The following is a 16,555-nucleotide window of genomic DNA, read 5'->3' on the forward strand; positions in this document are numbered from 1 at the left end:
ATGATTTGTTAACTTGCTCCATTAAATACGCTTTTAATGCTTGACTCTACAGGCATTCTAGTCTTCCTGAAAAGACAAGGTGTACTTGCATATTTTCTTTGCTTTAGACAGATCATATGAAAACTTTGAAGGTTTTCTTGGCAGCATGCTGGTTTCTATACATCCGATTCAGAAGTGGCTTAAATGCCTCACTGTACTGAAACTCATAAAGATCTGAGCTGAAGCTGAGGCACAAATATTGTCTAGGGAATCTACTATACAAACAAGCCTACATCTTGGCTTATATAGAACAATCCTTAACTATCAGCGCCTCCTAACAGGCCTCTGCTTTGTGCTCTCTACTGAGGCCAGCCAGCCACTCTCTTCATTCCCTTCAATTAAAAAAAAATTGTCATATTACTACTATTCCCGAGGCCTTTCCATTATTGTCTTATACTGATTACTTAAAAAGAAAAATCCTGAATCTATTGTATTTGGAGACATTTCCAGATTCCCCTGACAGAGTAACTGCACTAGCAGTATAACTTGGGGAAATCATTGCCTGTCTGGTAAAATGTTACTCTGTTACTTTACAATCCTTGGAATGTAAATTTTTATATTTTGATTTTAATACAATTTCTAATAAGAAAGGAATTAATATTTACCAATATGAAGAATTTCATTGGAACTCGATAAGACTAGACTGATTTTTGAAAAACAGCATGAGCTGTCCCACTATGATGCATTTTGTATGGAAACTATGCTGTAAAATAACAAAATTGAGATAAAGGCTTTGTGTCGTTTCAGATGTAACATTTTTAGAAATCTTAGAACTCAAAAATTCCAGATCTGAAGACAGCAGATACTGGAAGTTTTAATTTAATCCCAGTACAGGACAAGGAATCTTAGAGCTGATGAAATATTAAACTACCAACATTGCAAAGATCTCTTAATATGGAAGAGAAGGTCAAAGCACAGTTACTTTTTGAGCAGTTAGTTAGAATAAAAATTAGGAAATCTGTTTACCTTTCATTTGGGTTAAACTATGTCATCTGACATCACATTAGCAATTAATTAGAAATGGAAAAATTGCTTATTGCTTAGGGCATTGAACTTGAAAATGATTGAGTTAAAGTCATTATGAGCATATCTTAAAATGAAACCCTATGCTGTTTACTAGAGACAGTTAAACTACTTTATGTGAAAAAACAAAGTCTGCCTACTCTTCTATTTGTATATTTTCTGCATGACATTATGAAATTTAACTCTACATGACTGCCTTGCTTATTTCTTGCACAATGTCCTGGTTCCGTGTAAAAAGGGGTTCAGGGCAGGACCCACACGGAACAGAACTGTGTGCTCCATCCCCCCCCGCAGCGAGAGAGAGAGAGAGAGACTTTTTGAAAACTGATTAGGAGTTAAATGAAAAATAAAGCATATTATTTAACAGGGAACAGAAAATGAAAAAAAAGAGGTAAAGAAGAAAAATATATACAAAGATTGGGGGAATACAAAAGTAAACAAGATATACAAAACGCTCAGAACTTAGTTCCAAGGTCCCACGGAGCGAAGCACGCCCGGACCCACAGCCGCAGGGCAGGAGCAGGGGCTGGCACCCCCTCCCTGCCTCTTTCCACCGTGTGGCACGGAAGGGGAGGGAATACAGGGTTCACCCCCCCCGGGGCCCTCCTGGGTGCTGGAAGGTCACACCCTAACTCTAAGCCTCAAACCACAACACACGATAACCACGAATCATGCTCTTTCAACAGACTATCACTTCTCTCCCAAAATGCCAACTTCCATTGCCCTTTGAGGTTCAAGGTGATCCAGTCTATCCTTATTTCTTTACTGTGACTTTTGGGTCTTCCTCTGCCTCCTGCATTCACTGCACAACTCCCCTGCTGGTTGTCATTCATGGGTAGTGTTAAGTCTTGTTTCTGCAAGTACTCCTCATCCTATTTCTTGTTTTTTTTGTAATACAGGACCTTTAACTTCAAATGACAATCCCAATGCTCAATTTCTAAATCCTAAAAGCAGGGACAGGAAAGACTTTTAAGAGCTTTTCAATTCTATTCAGCTAGGAAAATAGCTCAAGTTAGGCTCTCTGAAATACTGTTTGTGGTATGAATTTCTACAGCAAATACCATTGCAGAATATGAGTATTTCTGATGCTTTATTAGGATTTATCTTCTTTTCCTTGATTTACTTCTTCCATGCTTCTAGGAGGGAGGGTTCATGCATTCCAAAAGGGCAGTTTAATGAAAGCTGACACTGACAAGGCGCTCTGTGTGGCTCTGACACAGAGATGCTTTTGTTCCTTACACTAAACCAGAGGATGTCAGAGGACTGTTTGAGCACAAGGCAACCAATATTTTTCTGCACAGCTGCCGAAGCCTGTGACAAAAGGCATACATACACAGCATCTCCAAATAGCCTAAACTGGCTTCTTTCATTTGATTGATATGAGTGCATTCAGCCTGAAAGCTGACAGCTTCTTGTAGTGCTTGTAAAAACCAAGTATAAAGAAGCAACAAGATTTTAATGCTGTTTATGCCCAGCTTTCCTCTGCTGTCTCTTTCTCCAGAAACGTTTTGCAACAAGAGACTTGGCTTTGTAGGCAGTGTATACTGCACACCATGAAATATATCACTAGAGCAGGAAGGGAAAAAAAAAAAAAAGTATTTGTCAGCAGACTTCTTTTGTTTCCAATACTTTTAACGAGAAGGAATTAAAGATGTTTTCATAATGGTCCTGACATTTTCTACTAGGAACAGAGATCAGGGTTTTATATTTTCAGGTCTCCATTCTATTCCTGTCCATTAATTTACCTGAAATTACCTACTTCTATGCCTTATTTTATATCTATGAAAGAAATTTGGTATTTCTCGGAGTTCTTGTTACAGAAGGGTGGAAAATGCTACATTTAAGATAAATACTTTGTATCATTACAACTTCTGCACAGACTTCAGAGGAAAACCTTTAGCTCTGAGGTGACCTTATTGTGGCCTTCCAGTATCTTAGGGGGGCCTACAAGAAAGCTGGGGAGGAACTTTTTAGGATATTGAGTACCGACAGGACTAGGGGGAATGGGGCAAAGCTGGCAGTGGGCAGGTTCAGGCTGGATGTGAGGAAGAAGTTCTTCACCATGAGAGTGGTGAGACCCTGGAATGGGTTGCCCAGGGAGGTGGTTGAGGCCTCATCCCTGGGGGTCTTTAAGGCCAGGCTGGATGAGGCTCTGGGCAGCCTGATCTAGTGTGAGGTGTCCCTGCTCATGGCAGAGGGGTTGGAACTGGGTGATCCTTGTGGTCCCTTCCAACCCTGACAGATTCTGATCTGTTTTAGCAGAGGACTTTAGAGCCCTAATGGCTCAACGGGTGGACTTGATGATCTTGAAGGTCCCTTCCAACCTAAAGGATTCTATGATTCTATAAGATTGAGGAAGAAACACCTAAGTTGGTGATCTAGCACTATGAACTTCTGACAGTGAAATTCTATTCTAAATCCTTTCAGCCATGCTGAAACACCTTCACTACAACTTTGTCCTTGTGAGGTGAAATATCCTCATTTTATGGGCAGGGCATGTCTACATCAATCTACAAACAATAACAAACTGCAGACAATAAATAATGCAAGAGGAGCTGTTCAAAACCCAAAAGGCAAGGGCTGACTGAAGTTCGTACTTCATGTTTGCCTTAAGAATCCCAAGAATTTAGCTGGGAAGCCACCTCCTAGGATGAGGGACTTGAGTAAGAAGAGAAAAATATTATTATGAATATGAAAGACTGTACAGAAGTGGGAGCTAGGAAAGATATTCAGGGGAGTAAGGAAAGCTATAAATAACTTTGCGCATTTGCCATGCCAGAGAGAGAGGAACAGATTCTGTGAAACATACCCAGCCATTGAACATGAACACCTCTTCCTTCTCACCTACTTTTCCTCTTTCCATACCATTGTAGAGATTGCCATATAGAACACAGACTTCAGGAAACAAGGATTTTAATCTAACACCTACTCATTTGAAGTAATTAGCAATGGCTAAGAGTTAATGATGCTTTCCTCATGAATGGATGCTAAGTTATGAAATCCTGCCTGGCAGATAAATGGTGCCTTTCTCAGCCATCAGTCTTACAAATGGTCCTGTAGGCACAGCTATTATTTCAGTTGGGCGCTGGCAGCAATTGTTTATGGCCTCAGTGAAGAATAGTACCTGTCATTCAGTCTGAGTGCTCCAACTTTTAACAGACCCATTTTCAGCTTGTCTGAAATGCTGGACAACTGCACATGGGGAAGCAACAAAAAAAAAGCAGGCAAGCTAAAAACCAAGGTTATTTCACATTTCCCTATATGTATGTTTAAAACCTCTCAAGACTGTCTAGAAAAACAAACAAACAAACAAACAACTTGCTGCTAAAATTGCAGATGGTTTTCTACTCACTTGGTGGGAATACTAATGGGAAGTGCTCCAACACTGCTGTCCTCTTCCCTTGGAGCTGCATCATCATGTGGCTTGCTTTGCAGTTACCTCATTGCTTCTTCTGACTTGCTTGCATGGTGATCCAGAAGTCTCCAACTCTCCCCTCATCCTGTCTACCCTCAGAATTCAGCTGCTGTTGATTTGCAGTACAAAGAATGCTTACACTTCCTTATCCCTAAAGACCAATATTGGGATGCTTCCGACTGAGCTAAACTCTCTTAGAAGCCTTGAATGAATGAATGTAGCAAGCTATTATGATAGGTAAATGTCTTTTATCAGTGCCAACCATACCTACAACACTGAGGATCTCACAGCTGTCAGAAATGTTTCCAGATGCTGTATTTAATAAAACTAGTGAAGGTTTGGGGAACAATTCACACTAAAATCCTAATACTTGCAACAAGTAAATAACCTTTCTGTAGAAATCCTTATTTTCTCATGATGCTAATCCAAAGAAAGCTTTTCTGTATCTCTTCTTTCTGAAATAGGAAAAAAACCCAACTCACTGATTTGGCTGCAAACCAGCACATTGATTTATGTTAGTTGTATATGTTGAAGATTTCCTTTCTGATATAATATGAAACATTATTAAAATTTCCTGCTTTTTTATCACATTTCCCTTCTATTATATCTGAAAGGGAACACTTAAGAGAGAAGAAAACTTTATCCCTCTCATCTTCAGCAGCAACAGAATTTCAACACAATATAGGCTCAAAGTTCAATCCCTCTGCAAAAATTATCACCATTTGAGCTAACAGTGACTCGTGAAATTCTGTAAAATATCAGTTAGAATTTTGTTACATGTCTTATTCTCTACTCTTCTAAAGCAAACTTCCCTATCTTAGAAGCTTTTAGATGCTGAATACTTGGCCTTAACGCTGAAGATGTGCCATATTACTATGCCTCCATCTAACAGTATCTTTACACTCAGTTTAGTTGCTCATTTATTGTGAAAATAAATAAAAATTACTTTTTGTGCCTGCAATCCCCATGCAAACCCTGCCAAAGCCAGCCACCATCACATTATCTACCACAATTGAGACTGCATGAAGTGGTAGCAGATGAAAAGATAGTCATAACTCAATAATAAAGAAGTATAATTCCATATTGTGCTTTGATGCCATGCACAAAAGCTGAAATTATGTGATTAGTGTTTATGTAAGTTCATGTCATTACCCCATTGGTAGCTGACCACTTTGACAAGGAAGTAATTTTGAACAAAACTAAAGCAAATTTTAGTCTTAGACATTGCAATCCTTAGTGAGTACTGGATAGGTCTACTGATCTGCTTACTACTTGATGTAGTACAATGCCACTACTACAATGTAGTACATTGATACTGTGACTTACAACTGAAGGTGATGGGCATCTTTGTTTGATTTTGTCAGTCAAATACTGTGCCTTCAGGAGTATGGCAGCAACAATATTGTCCAATGCACTCCACATACTAGTGCACCTTTTACTTAGAAATCCTAATATCATGAATCAGTAAACATTCATGCTTGAGATCATCTTTATCATTAATTATTCACAACAGCAGAATAGGCTGATTTATGAAAATTATATGATCAAGAAAAAAATGCCAACATGGTGAAATTGATGTAAAAAAAATGCTCCAAAAACGAACAAAATGTTTTCTTTTTCAGTTCTTTCAGGATAAATGTACAATAACAATGTAAAAGAATCCCCAAATCATCCTGTGTAAACTACCATAAAATGCTGTTCTGATCCAGTTTGCTGATCAGAACAAGATCTAATCCACTTGAGTCCTATTTCTTTTAATAAAAGTTTCAAACAGTTTGGGCATTGGGCATGTGTAGCAGTCAACAGCAAAATCTACCTAGTAAATGAACTAATTTAACCAGTTGGTAATACTTGTCAATGGGAAATCTTTGAGATTAGTATCTTAGGGACCACATTTAAGATTGAAAAAGAGAGATGGCAGCAAAGTCAGTTCATATTTATTATGATTCTTCTGCAAGAAGCCTTCACTCGAATACATGAGATTGCTTCCCTGTGTGTAGAAAAATTCTACCTTTATAGTTTAACTCCTCTAGGGCAATTAAAATTGCTTCTGCTTTGTGAAAAATTTAATCAATTAAATTAGATGGCCAAAAAGAACAATAATTTGAGAATAAGCATTTTATAGCAAATTGAAAGCAATAAACATATAAGTTCTTTAGGTAGGATGCCAACTTAAACCTATGTTAACCATTGTCTGGAATCAACAAGGACATGAAATCCATCAACACAGCTCCTATTACTATTTTTTTAATTACAGTATTCTTTCTAGGGAAAGTTTTTACCATTAAAGAAGAAACTAATTTTTATTCACAGTTTTGCCAGAATGAAATATAATTCTGCTAGAGTGAAATATGAAAATGTCACTTACAAATAGTTTATATTTTGAATAGATACTCAAATAATCCAAGCACAGTTTTCTTTTGATCACAGTTAAAATATTTAATGAAAAAATCAGGGTTTCCAGGAACAACTCCAGAGAGCAGGTTCCACTTTTTTTTTTTTTCCCTCCAGAATGGCACAAAATTTTTACATCTTTGAGAACTTTGAAGGAAGTAGTTACAATAAATACCAGCAAGTATTACAATTCTGGCATATCATAGCAAAACCTACCTATCTTTAAGATAATTTTTTAGAGAGCACATTTTTGTTAATATTTCACATAATGCACAACTTTTGCTAGACACAAAAGTAGCCTTTTAAGACAGGATTTATAGTACAGTAGTCAAGTCTAACAATACATTATTTTTATTCTTTGCAGAACTTTAAAAAGATAAAGAAACAATGTTGTTAAAATTTACAAATACATTCTTTCATATGAAACATTAACCTGATTTATAGTACATGTTATGTACATGATTATCTAATAATACCAGGTTGTATACACTACAAGCTAAGTTCCAGAAGGAAATAGTAATGCTGTAAAATTTACCTTTGGACAGACATTTACACACCTCTGATTTTTTTTTTTTCTTAAAAACTTCCAACTATTGTAGTTTAATGAACAGCAAGAACAAAGTAAACACAGAGATCAACTGCTTTTGCTTTATTCAATAACACTAAGTTACTCAGAATTCCCACAGTAAATGGCTTTTGATGGTTGAATGCAAGTTCTGAGTTACAATACATAACACAATACACTTAACTGGAGGACATAAAAAAACAAAATACTCAAAATCTGTCAGTGGGACTAAAGTAGTGCTTTAGAACAACTCACAAGAAGTCTGGAAGTTAGTAGTGCAACTGTGACTTTGTCCTGTCCAGCTGATACTCATGTAAACACCTGAAAACCAATGCCTTTTTATCTGAACTTAGACAACAAATTATTTTTAAGTTTACCTCATCTGGGGTTTATACATTTCTTTTAAATTATTGACAAGCTTATAAGACCAGCTAGGTGGCAACTGTTCAAAACCTATTCCTTCTTTCTCTTAAGAGAAAGACTTGTGAGGTGAGCAGCAGACTATAGTTCAAGAAGTAGAAGTAGAAAAGACAACCACAGAAGATAACTATGTGTACCAAAATGTACTCCCTGACTAATTTCTACTGCAGCTATTTTTTAAAACCAGCCTAACATTTTTGTCTCTAGCAGAAGTTTCATTTCTAATGAGGGACCGCTTAATTTGCAGAAATACCCATAGTCATTAAAATAGTGCTCAGGAAACTACTGGCACTTTCAGGGGAAGTATTAATTGTAGATAGCTCAACAGAATGTTCAGAACTCATGTCATTAATGAGTCTTTTATGACAGATGTGGCCAAATTATTTTTCTGTTGGTGGTGCTGCAGGTAGTCACTGTTAAAGCTGACACTAAATAGAAGTAAATGATTGTATGGTACTACACAGATGACAAATTTACCCCTTCTCTCAATTACCATTGTGGAATCAAATAAAAAGCTTCATACAAACAGTTTAAATTACAGGAAGAAAACCCAGATGTAAAGTCTGAATGCAATCAGTTAACTAGACAGTGTCATTAGTTCAAATGAGAGTGTTTTCCTAAAGCCAAGCATTTTTTTTACAAAATGGTTATTTCCAAGATATTTTCAGTTACTTCAGCTTGCAGTAACTAAAAATCTTCTCAATTACTACAGAAGCTCTTACAAGCACTTCTCTGAGGATTTTAGAATGTTTAAAGTGTCATTAATAATGCAAAAATCTTATTCTACATAGAAAATGAAAACTACAGTACATTCATATAATGCCAGCTTTCTGGCTCCTCAGTAAAATGAGGACAGAGCTGTCATCTTCAGAAAACGAAGGCTGAAACTTCTGTGGATTTCTGTTTCTAGCTTACTGGTGTTAAAAAAAAAAGCACAGTATCTTTTTGCTTTTTTCCCCTCCTTTTTTTCTTCATTCTAGAAGCATATTAGAACACCTTAAAAATATTAACAAAACAGTAATGAAGGAAAAGAGTAATCTACTTAAGTTTTCTAAGAGAATACAGTGCATATATTACATATAGTGAATACAGAATGAAGTATGGAGTCACCCTTCCAGTCACGATGCATATTGAAATCTAAGACCCAAACTAAAAGTTACAATTCTAATGTACCAAGACACGCTTTTTGAAAGCCTCTGTTTTAAAAATCAGACAACTGGCTAACACAGAAGTGATTCTAATCAGACAAATACCTGAAATGTTCCCCAAAATTCTTACCATAGAATTTATGAAAAAGAGATTACTTGGAAAATAGTGCATTCTTATTTTCCAAGGCCTTTGTATTCTTATTTACATAGACCTTTAGCCACAGAATCACAGGTGAAAACAAAGTGAAATGTTATTTTATACCAGACTGCTAAATTCTAGATTGTGTTTGAGGTGCAGCTATGTGTGTACAGATGGAAAAAGTACTTTTACTTTTTTTTTTTAATTTTGGAACCTCAAGCATACATTCTGTAAGTTTTGTTATACTATTCAAATAATAAACAAAGGAGGTAAAATTCAAAATGCAGCACTGGTAACAGATTCCCCTATGAAATTCAGATATGCACTTCTGAATGCTGGTGACGGCACATGCAAAACTTCCTACACTGGGCAGAAGAAACAAGTTTTCCTGTTTCCCAAGACAAAGCTGTCTATTTGCCACTACAGTTACAAACCCAGGTGGTTAATTCCAACAATCACATTCTGCTGATGCTTCATAAAATAAAGAAAAGTATACCCCTTCTATGTATTTTATTTCCACATGTATGTCCACAAACAGTTAAATAATGTTCTGTACAAATGGAGAACAATATTACTGTTTTAATCCTGATCAGCTTGTTATTTGGTCCAGTTTCCATGTTGGCTTTCACTCCTGTAACAACTGAAATACGGGTAGAAAGCAGGACTGTGTAGCAATATTACAAAACAGGACCAAAAGTAAATAAAACAAGGTAGAAATGCAACCTTTTTTTCCTGCACAAAAACTGAAAGAATGCATTTCCACTGAACTGGAAGCAAAAAAAGCACACAGAAGTCTGGATCTCTTGTAAGAACTGCTGAACATAGCCTTTCCAGTGTCTCTTGAAAAGATTTCAGCCTTGGGCAGTATCTCAGCATTTGTGCTTCATGGCAAGCTGAAAAATAAAAATAAAAAAATTAATTAGAGATATCACATGCAACAATAGCTATATCAAGTTCATGTGGCCACAGTCTGGATCAGAAAAGCTTGTAACCAGAATTCTCCAGAAGATGCCAGAAAACCCTAACTTCTTTACACACAGACCTGCAGAGTTGTCCCCTTTGCTGGGACAGAAATACAAAGTTTCCTTTTGCTATGCTGAGGAGGCAGAATTTGTCTGCTTTCATAGCCGTTTCCCAGTGTTCCATTATTTTGCTATCTGTGAAGAAGCTAAAGCAAGATGCCAGAAACAAAGACATGCTTAGAAGGATGGTCTTTTAGATCTAATGATTTGGACTGTTAAATACAATCAGAAATTCAAGACAAGTCATTAGCTCTAACACTACATAATGATGAAAAATGAACGACTGATTGCCTTTCTGCCTCTGTGATTACTGAGTTAATATTACTGAGAATTATTTCAAATAATTCAAAAATTGACTTAAAACAGGGAATGAGAGTGAGAAGAAAGAGTTACCCTGAGTTATATCTTGTACAATAAGTGTATACAAGGAGATTTTGGCAAACCAAGCAAAGTACTTAAGTTTTAGGTGCTATATAATACAAAAATGAAATCTGTAGACAACAGCATGCTATACAAAGCTGAGATGAGTGACACGTCTAGGAAGCTACCTAGAAGCCAGAATTGGTAGGGACAGTTAAAATGCTACCAATAAATTACTCAAAACTAATTGACTTAAGCCTTTGACACTCAAGGACCTAGTCATAAATATGGCTATTTAAAAATCCTATTATTTGTAGAGGCATAATGGAAAGGCATTTCAGCATGAAAGAACTCCAATCAACACTTTTCTTTCTCCCCTGAAACAACAAGAATTTTTTTCAGAAATGTGTCTTTAGCAGGCAACTCCAACAGTAAGTTTTTATTATACAGAATCTGTAATTTCTGTGCAGTAGCCAACAAGGATAAGGAATTTTTAGAGGTGAACAAAGAAAGTGAAAAAGGTGTCATAAGTATGATGTGCCATGCATCTTCCACCATTTCCATTATGTTTTATTATCCTGAAATAACCTGACATATAGCTGGAGTAGTGTCCAGATACACAAATTAAACTGTAAGAGAAATCTACACCCAGTCATGTTACTGTAGTGGTGAAGACAATAATTCAAAATACTTTTACTATTTTACTGAAGGCAACTATAAAGCAACCAAAATAGGAACTCTGCTCTGCAAAAGAGGGCACTCCAGCATTTATTACAAATCCTTAACTATCACCCATGGAAAGACAGTCACACTCTTGTTGCAGGCAGCTGGTAATTGGGATAGCTTCAACAACACATGGTCCCTTACTGATCTGAGGAAGACTGGTAATTTGTAGAACTGAGCTGGCAGGAAGGTTTCATAAATCTCCATTTGGACTGTGTGCTGGACTGAGATTATCCTTTTCTATTCTGCATCATTTAGACACTTCCTGCAGAAACTAGTCTCACTTTCTGCCATAGAGACATGTGAAATCACACAACAATGTACAAAATCCTGACTAAGAGTTTCCCTGTAATTTTTATTTGTTTAAAAAAAAATATATATATTTGTATTGTGGGTGTTTTAGGCTTCTCCTCCTTTTCCACTGTTTCCCCCCAGTTTCTGTTCTGGATTATTATATCAGGATTTTGTAAACATTTATTTATAAATATGGTACAGCACAGGCTATCAAGGATAGTATTCTTATTACAACACTGCATACTTTAATCCTGAGATTTTTGTAAAGTAAGACTTTCCTAACAGAATCTGAAAATATTTGTTTTGGTTCATAGCATGTCTTCATTTATGCAACTGCTGTTCTGCACACGTAGAATATGAAAGGGCAATACACAATAATGAAACCTATTCAAATCTTAGTCAACATTTGTAATGGCCAAGCTATCAGAGGCATTTTTCATTTTTTAACTCCCTACCAAGCAGCTTTACTCTAAAGCAGCAAACCTGTTGTCTCCCATCTTAGAATCAGTGGTAGCTGCTGTATAAGGTTGTTTTTCTGAGTTGGCATAGTTCCCATCACTGAGGGGTGAGTGCAGGGAACAAGATGGTGTTAGATGGAAGAATTCAAGAGGAGGCTCATACCATATTCATGGCACTAAGCTGAACCATGCTTATCAAAATGGACCACAGAGTAGATGATAATGCTGGTAAAAGTTAAAACAAGTTGTTTTGTGACATTTTAAAGATTACATGTGACACAGGCTTGTATATAACTTCAAGATACCAATCCAGGATTTCTAGTGCTAATGCAGTAGCCAGGCACAGGCTGGTATAAGCATGACAAAGCCTAATGCATATCCTAAGCAGTAAACCTATCAAATTTACAGGCTCAAAGGCAGAAAGCTTCCTGCTGTGGATGTGTTACAGAGCCACCAAACTGAATGCTGTGGATGGCTAGAATTTCTGTCACTGAGATGGAAGCTGAGCACCATTATGCATGTGCAGATGCAACAGGAACAGTACAATCAATACCCTCCACCAAGAATAAACAATGTTCATACATTCTCAAGCCTGAACAATTCCTCAAAATCCTCATAAATAACATTTCTAGACATAAAAAGATACCTCTTCAGAAACACAGTCACAGACCAAACTATGACTGCTTGTCAGGGGGGGATTAACAACGATTTCACTACATTGCTGCACAAACTGGGGGGCACAGTTCCAAGCAGCAGTGGGAAGATGGATTTGAAACATGCCTCAGAAAGGCCAAGATAGGTGGTTTCAATTCAAATAGCAATGCAGCAAACCTCAGATCTTTGCAGTAGAAGAAGTTATAAACCAGAAAATTGCTAAGTGAGGAACAGTACCAAGGGAGACAGCAAACTTTGTAAACAGCGACTGTCATTCTTTCTATAACTTTCACCCCTTGCAATAAAGGAATGTGCAGCTCTGACGTAGTGAGAGCCTCATCCCACTAAAATCTTACCTTATGTGCAGTTTCTGCAAACTGCTGAGCACTGTTTTTCAGCTCCTCTGTCTTTTCTTCTGCTCGACCTAACCTTTCACCACGCTCATTCAAAGCCTGACTTGCCTTCTGTACTGCACTGGTCACACTGTCTGCTGCTGAATGGAGTATGCTGTTTCCTGCAATATCAAAAGAAAATATTAGAACACCCAGATATAGGCAAGTTTTGTATGAAATACAATTATCTTCAGCTACAATGTTCTAAAGAAATACAATTATCTTCAGTTATAATGTTCTAGAGTTGATGTGTTATCTGCTAGTTTATGATCTAGTTGCACTTTGGATAATAGAATACCTTACTGTTCTCTCACCCAAACCATATTATTAGCAAATTATAAACAAGTAACATATTGCAATACAGTACTTGGATAATACAAGGAAACAGTGGGCAGAACTTAGCTATGTATTTTTTTTTTAAGCCTTACGCTCATACATAATTTCAGGAAAAAACTACTAAATCAATGAAACTGTGAGAGGGTTCTTCACAACACTCTCATGTTAACAGAGATTAACTTTCTTTGGCAGTTACACGATTTCCCTAGAGCATAAATGACTGACACCACAGAAAGGTCTGTATGAATTCACCAGTTTTTCTACGATATAATTATTATAATAATACTCTATTTACAAAACACTGTTGCTACAGTTAGTTTATGCTGCTCTGATCTACCTACCTTTGACTCTTCCCCACTTGGAGCACCAGCCATGTTTCACATGACAACATACTTTATTTACACCATAGTATTTAAAGTCCCAGCAAGGCTCAGTATCTTCTAAAAGATTTTAGCTTTTCCATTCAAATCATCTTAGCAGTTTTTCTCTTTCTCCTCTGGCACACAATGTAGTAGTTTTCAACAGAACTCCACTTCTCCTCTACATTTAGCTTTTTTAAACATGCAAATCTTTTCAGTATTCCTTTCTAGATCGCTTCTCAAAAGGAGGGATTATTTACTCTCTGGAATGAACTGCTGATGACTGTTTATAATATGAAGCACAATACAAACTGAAAACTCTTCAGGGAAAGTTACATGTTATGAGTATGAACTGGTACATATTAAAATACATGTAGGACCAAAAAGAAGATTAAAAACTGTCTTGGCCTTTAACCTTTTCAGCAAAAGGGCTGGTAAAAACTCAGCTTTTCACAATACAGCAGTTCCTTGGTATCTTCCACAAGCTTTAAAACTTAATCGATCTTACAGGGAAAATATTACCTAGCAATTTGTTGTCTAGACATATCCAAGGGCACTCTGAGAGCCAGAAAGCCAAAAGAGTTATTAACCCCCAGGCACGCTGTCACTGCCGGTTGTCAAAACTGCTCCCAACGTTGTATGTACCGAGCCGTTTTTCACAGCATTAAAACCAAATATGTAACACTTTAAAAATAATTTATACTGGTAAAAGCATGAAGTTAGTTCAATACACAAAACTGAACTAAGCACTACAGCAAATCTGATGTTATAACAAAGTTATAACATACAAAGACGAGAAAATAAACATAGACCTACTACTTTTATCCTTACTCTGAAAAATCTGTCTACTTCATAAGTATTGCCAAGTTAAAAAAATAAAATCCAAACAATAATTTGAAAGGTTATTTTGCTATTAGTTTCATATGGGAACAGAAAAACAAAAGACCCGTTCAGACTCATTTTACAGATTAATATTCCTTTCCTTAGAAACAGCAAATAAATAATGAAGAGTGAATCTAAAGGTTGCCCCAAGTAGCCTGTGGAACAACAGTACGAACTGCACATGCAGGGAACTCTTGAGATAAATTGCCTTAAAAATTTTATTAAGCTAAACCACAACTATAGTATCAAAGTATGAAGGTGGAGGAGGAACCCAAGGTCCTACACAATGGCTCACATACGAGTCAACATGAGAAATACCATGCAAAGAGCACCCTGGCCTCCTGTAAACCAATATTGATAAATTTTTCACAGAAGTAATTAAGAATAAAGGAAGAATAGGATGTGGGACAGCTACAGGTTTGGGTTTATTTCTATTGTTGCATGGAACAAAGAAGCTGTGTTTAGAAAAGGAAAATAACAATTGGCACAAATGTTGAAGAGACAAGTATCTGAGAATACTGTGAGTTGGAATTTGTAGAGACAGAAATGAAACTTGGGTCTCTCTCCAGACAACTGAGGATTTTGATACTGAAACTGAAGAACTTTATATAGCGTACACTTTACTACTTTGAGGTATCTCACTAAATTGTTATTCTGTTCATAATTTGCTCATTTAAAGCCAGTTCTTAGGAGATTATTCTAGCTTCTGTTCAGGTAAACACACGTACTGGGCAACATGATGCTGGAAATAAGTTTGTTTTTTTTTTTTTTTGGTGTTGTGATCTAAATGCTTTAGCCCCTTGTATAAATCAGAGCTAGTTTTCTAGGATAAGAATTTTAAAAGTACTCAGCAATGGATTAACCCTGTTGTTGCTTTATGAGATCACAAAGGTTCTGTTGAATTCAAGGGAAGCAGGGTAAGTGGTGAGCTTTATAGAACTAAATATCTACTGAAGTCTTAATGTGTTGGGGAGTAGAAGTTAACAGACATTGCTGACCTTCTCTCAGTGTCAACAGAAAATTGCAGAATGAAGATGTTCTGTATTTTCTATATGCTTGAAAATGTCAGGATCTGTATCCAGAAATTGATTATCTATTTCTCCACACTGGTTTTGGCTGAGAAGGAAAAAAAAAAAAAAACAAAAAACAAACCCAACCAAAAACTTGGAAGTTTGGAATAATAATAATAATAATTGGTTTTCTTTCTAGCTAATACAGTATAATGTTCTCTCCAGGTAATATCTACTGTATTTTTCTGTGGGCAGTGACTAGCAGAAACTGCTATTCTGAGACTGCTCTTGAGAACTTCTTTTGAATAATCTGTTCCAATGGAATGTCAGTGAAAAAAATATCCACTTTAATCTATGAGCAACACAGAAACCCATGTGTCAGTAGTCTATTGAATTTCATCAGCCTATTTCTAGAGCATGTGTAGGTGGTTTCTGGTATGACTGACTATGCCTTGTCTTTATATTAGTATCACTGCAAGAATAGCAACACTTGTACCAGGTGCACCGGAGAATCATTTATATGAACAAAGCACAACCTGCAAAATTTTTAAGCTGTTCTTCAGGAGATAACTACTATGATTCAAGATCTCCAGAGAAGTTTGTTCCATGACTGAACAACAAAACTGTCTGAACTGTACCCACTCAGGTATAAATTTATGTCAACCATCTGCAATGAGCTACTGAAGAAAAAACTCAAAAAAAGTAAACTTTTCCCTAGAGTCTGGCAATAGTGTTTTCCATCTGTGCTTAGCTTTTATCAAAGATGTGGCAACTGCTATTAAGGATCTTGGTGATTTGGTTTTGTTTTGTTTTGTTGGTTCCATGAAGAGTCTGAAGAATTTCAGGACTTCTCATTTACTAGGTAAGACACACAAGCTCCTCAGTGGAAGACTTCCAACAGCTTTTCACATACATCTTCTCA

General features: G+C 36.5%; 1 protein-coding gene across 1 annotated transcript in view; it reads right to left on the minus strand.

The window, feature by feature from the left end:
* Positions 1-10,012: 10,012 nt before the first annotated feature.
* STXBP6 (syntaxin binding protein 6 (amisyn)) overlaps positions 10,013-16,555 on the minus strand; it is a gene marked incomplete at its 5' end in the record, with an annotated part of 33,247 nt that continues 26,704 nt past the window's right edge. The window contains 2 exons of the mRNA XM_008937882.1: positions 10,013-10,036; positions 13,011-13,168. Coding sequence (XP_008936130.1) covers positions 10,013-10,036; positions 13,011-13,168 — 182 coding nt within the window. The remainder of the gene's footprint in view (positions 10,037-13,010; positions 13,169-16,555) is intronic.

The sequence above is a fragment of the Merops nubicus genome, unplaced genomic scaffold (assembly GCF_000691845.1).
Source record: "Merops nubicus isolate BGI_N331 unplaced genomic scaffold, ASM69184v1 scaffold13753, whole genome shotgun sequence".
NCBI classification, from domain to species: domain Eukaryota; kingdom Metazoa; phylum Chordata; class Aves; order Coraciiformes; family Meropidae; genus Merops; species Merops nubicus.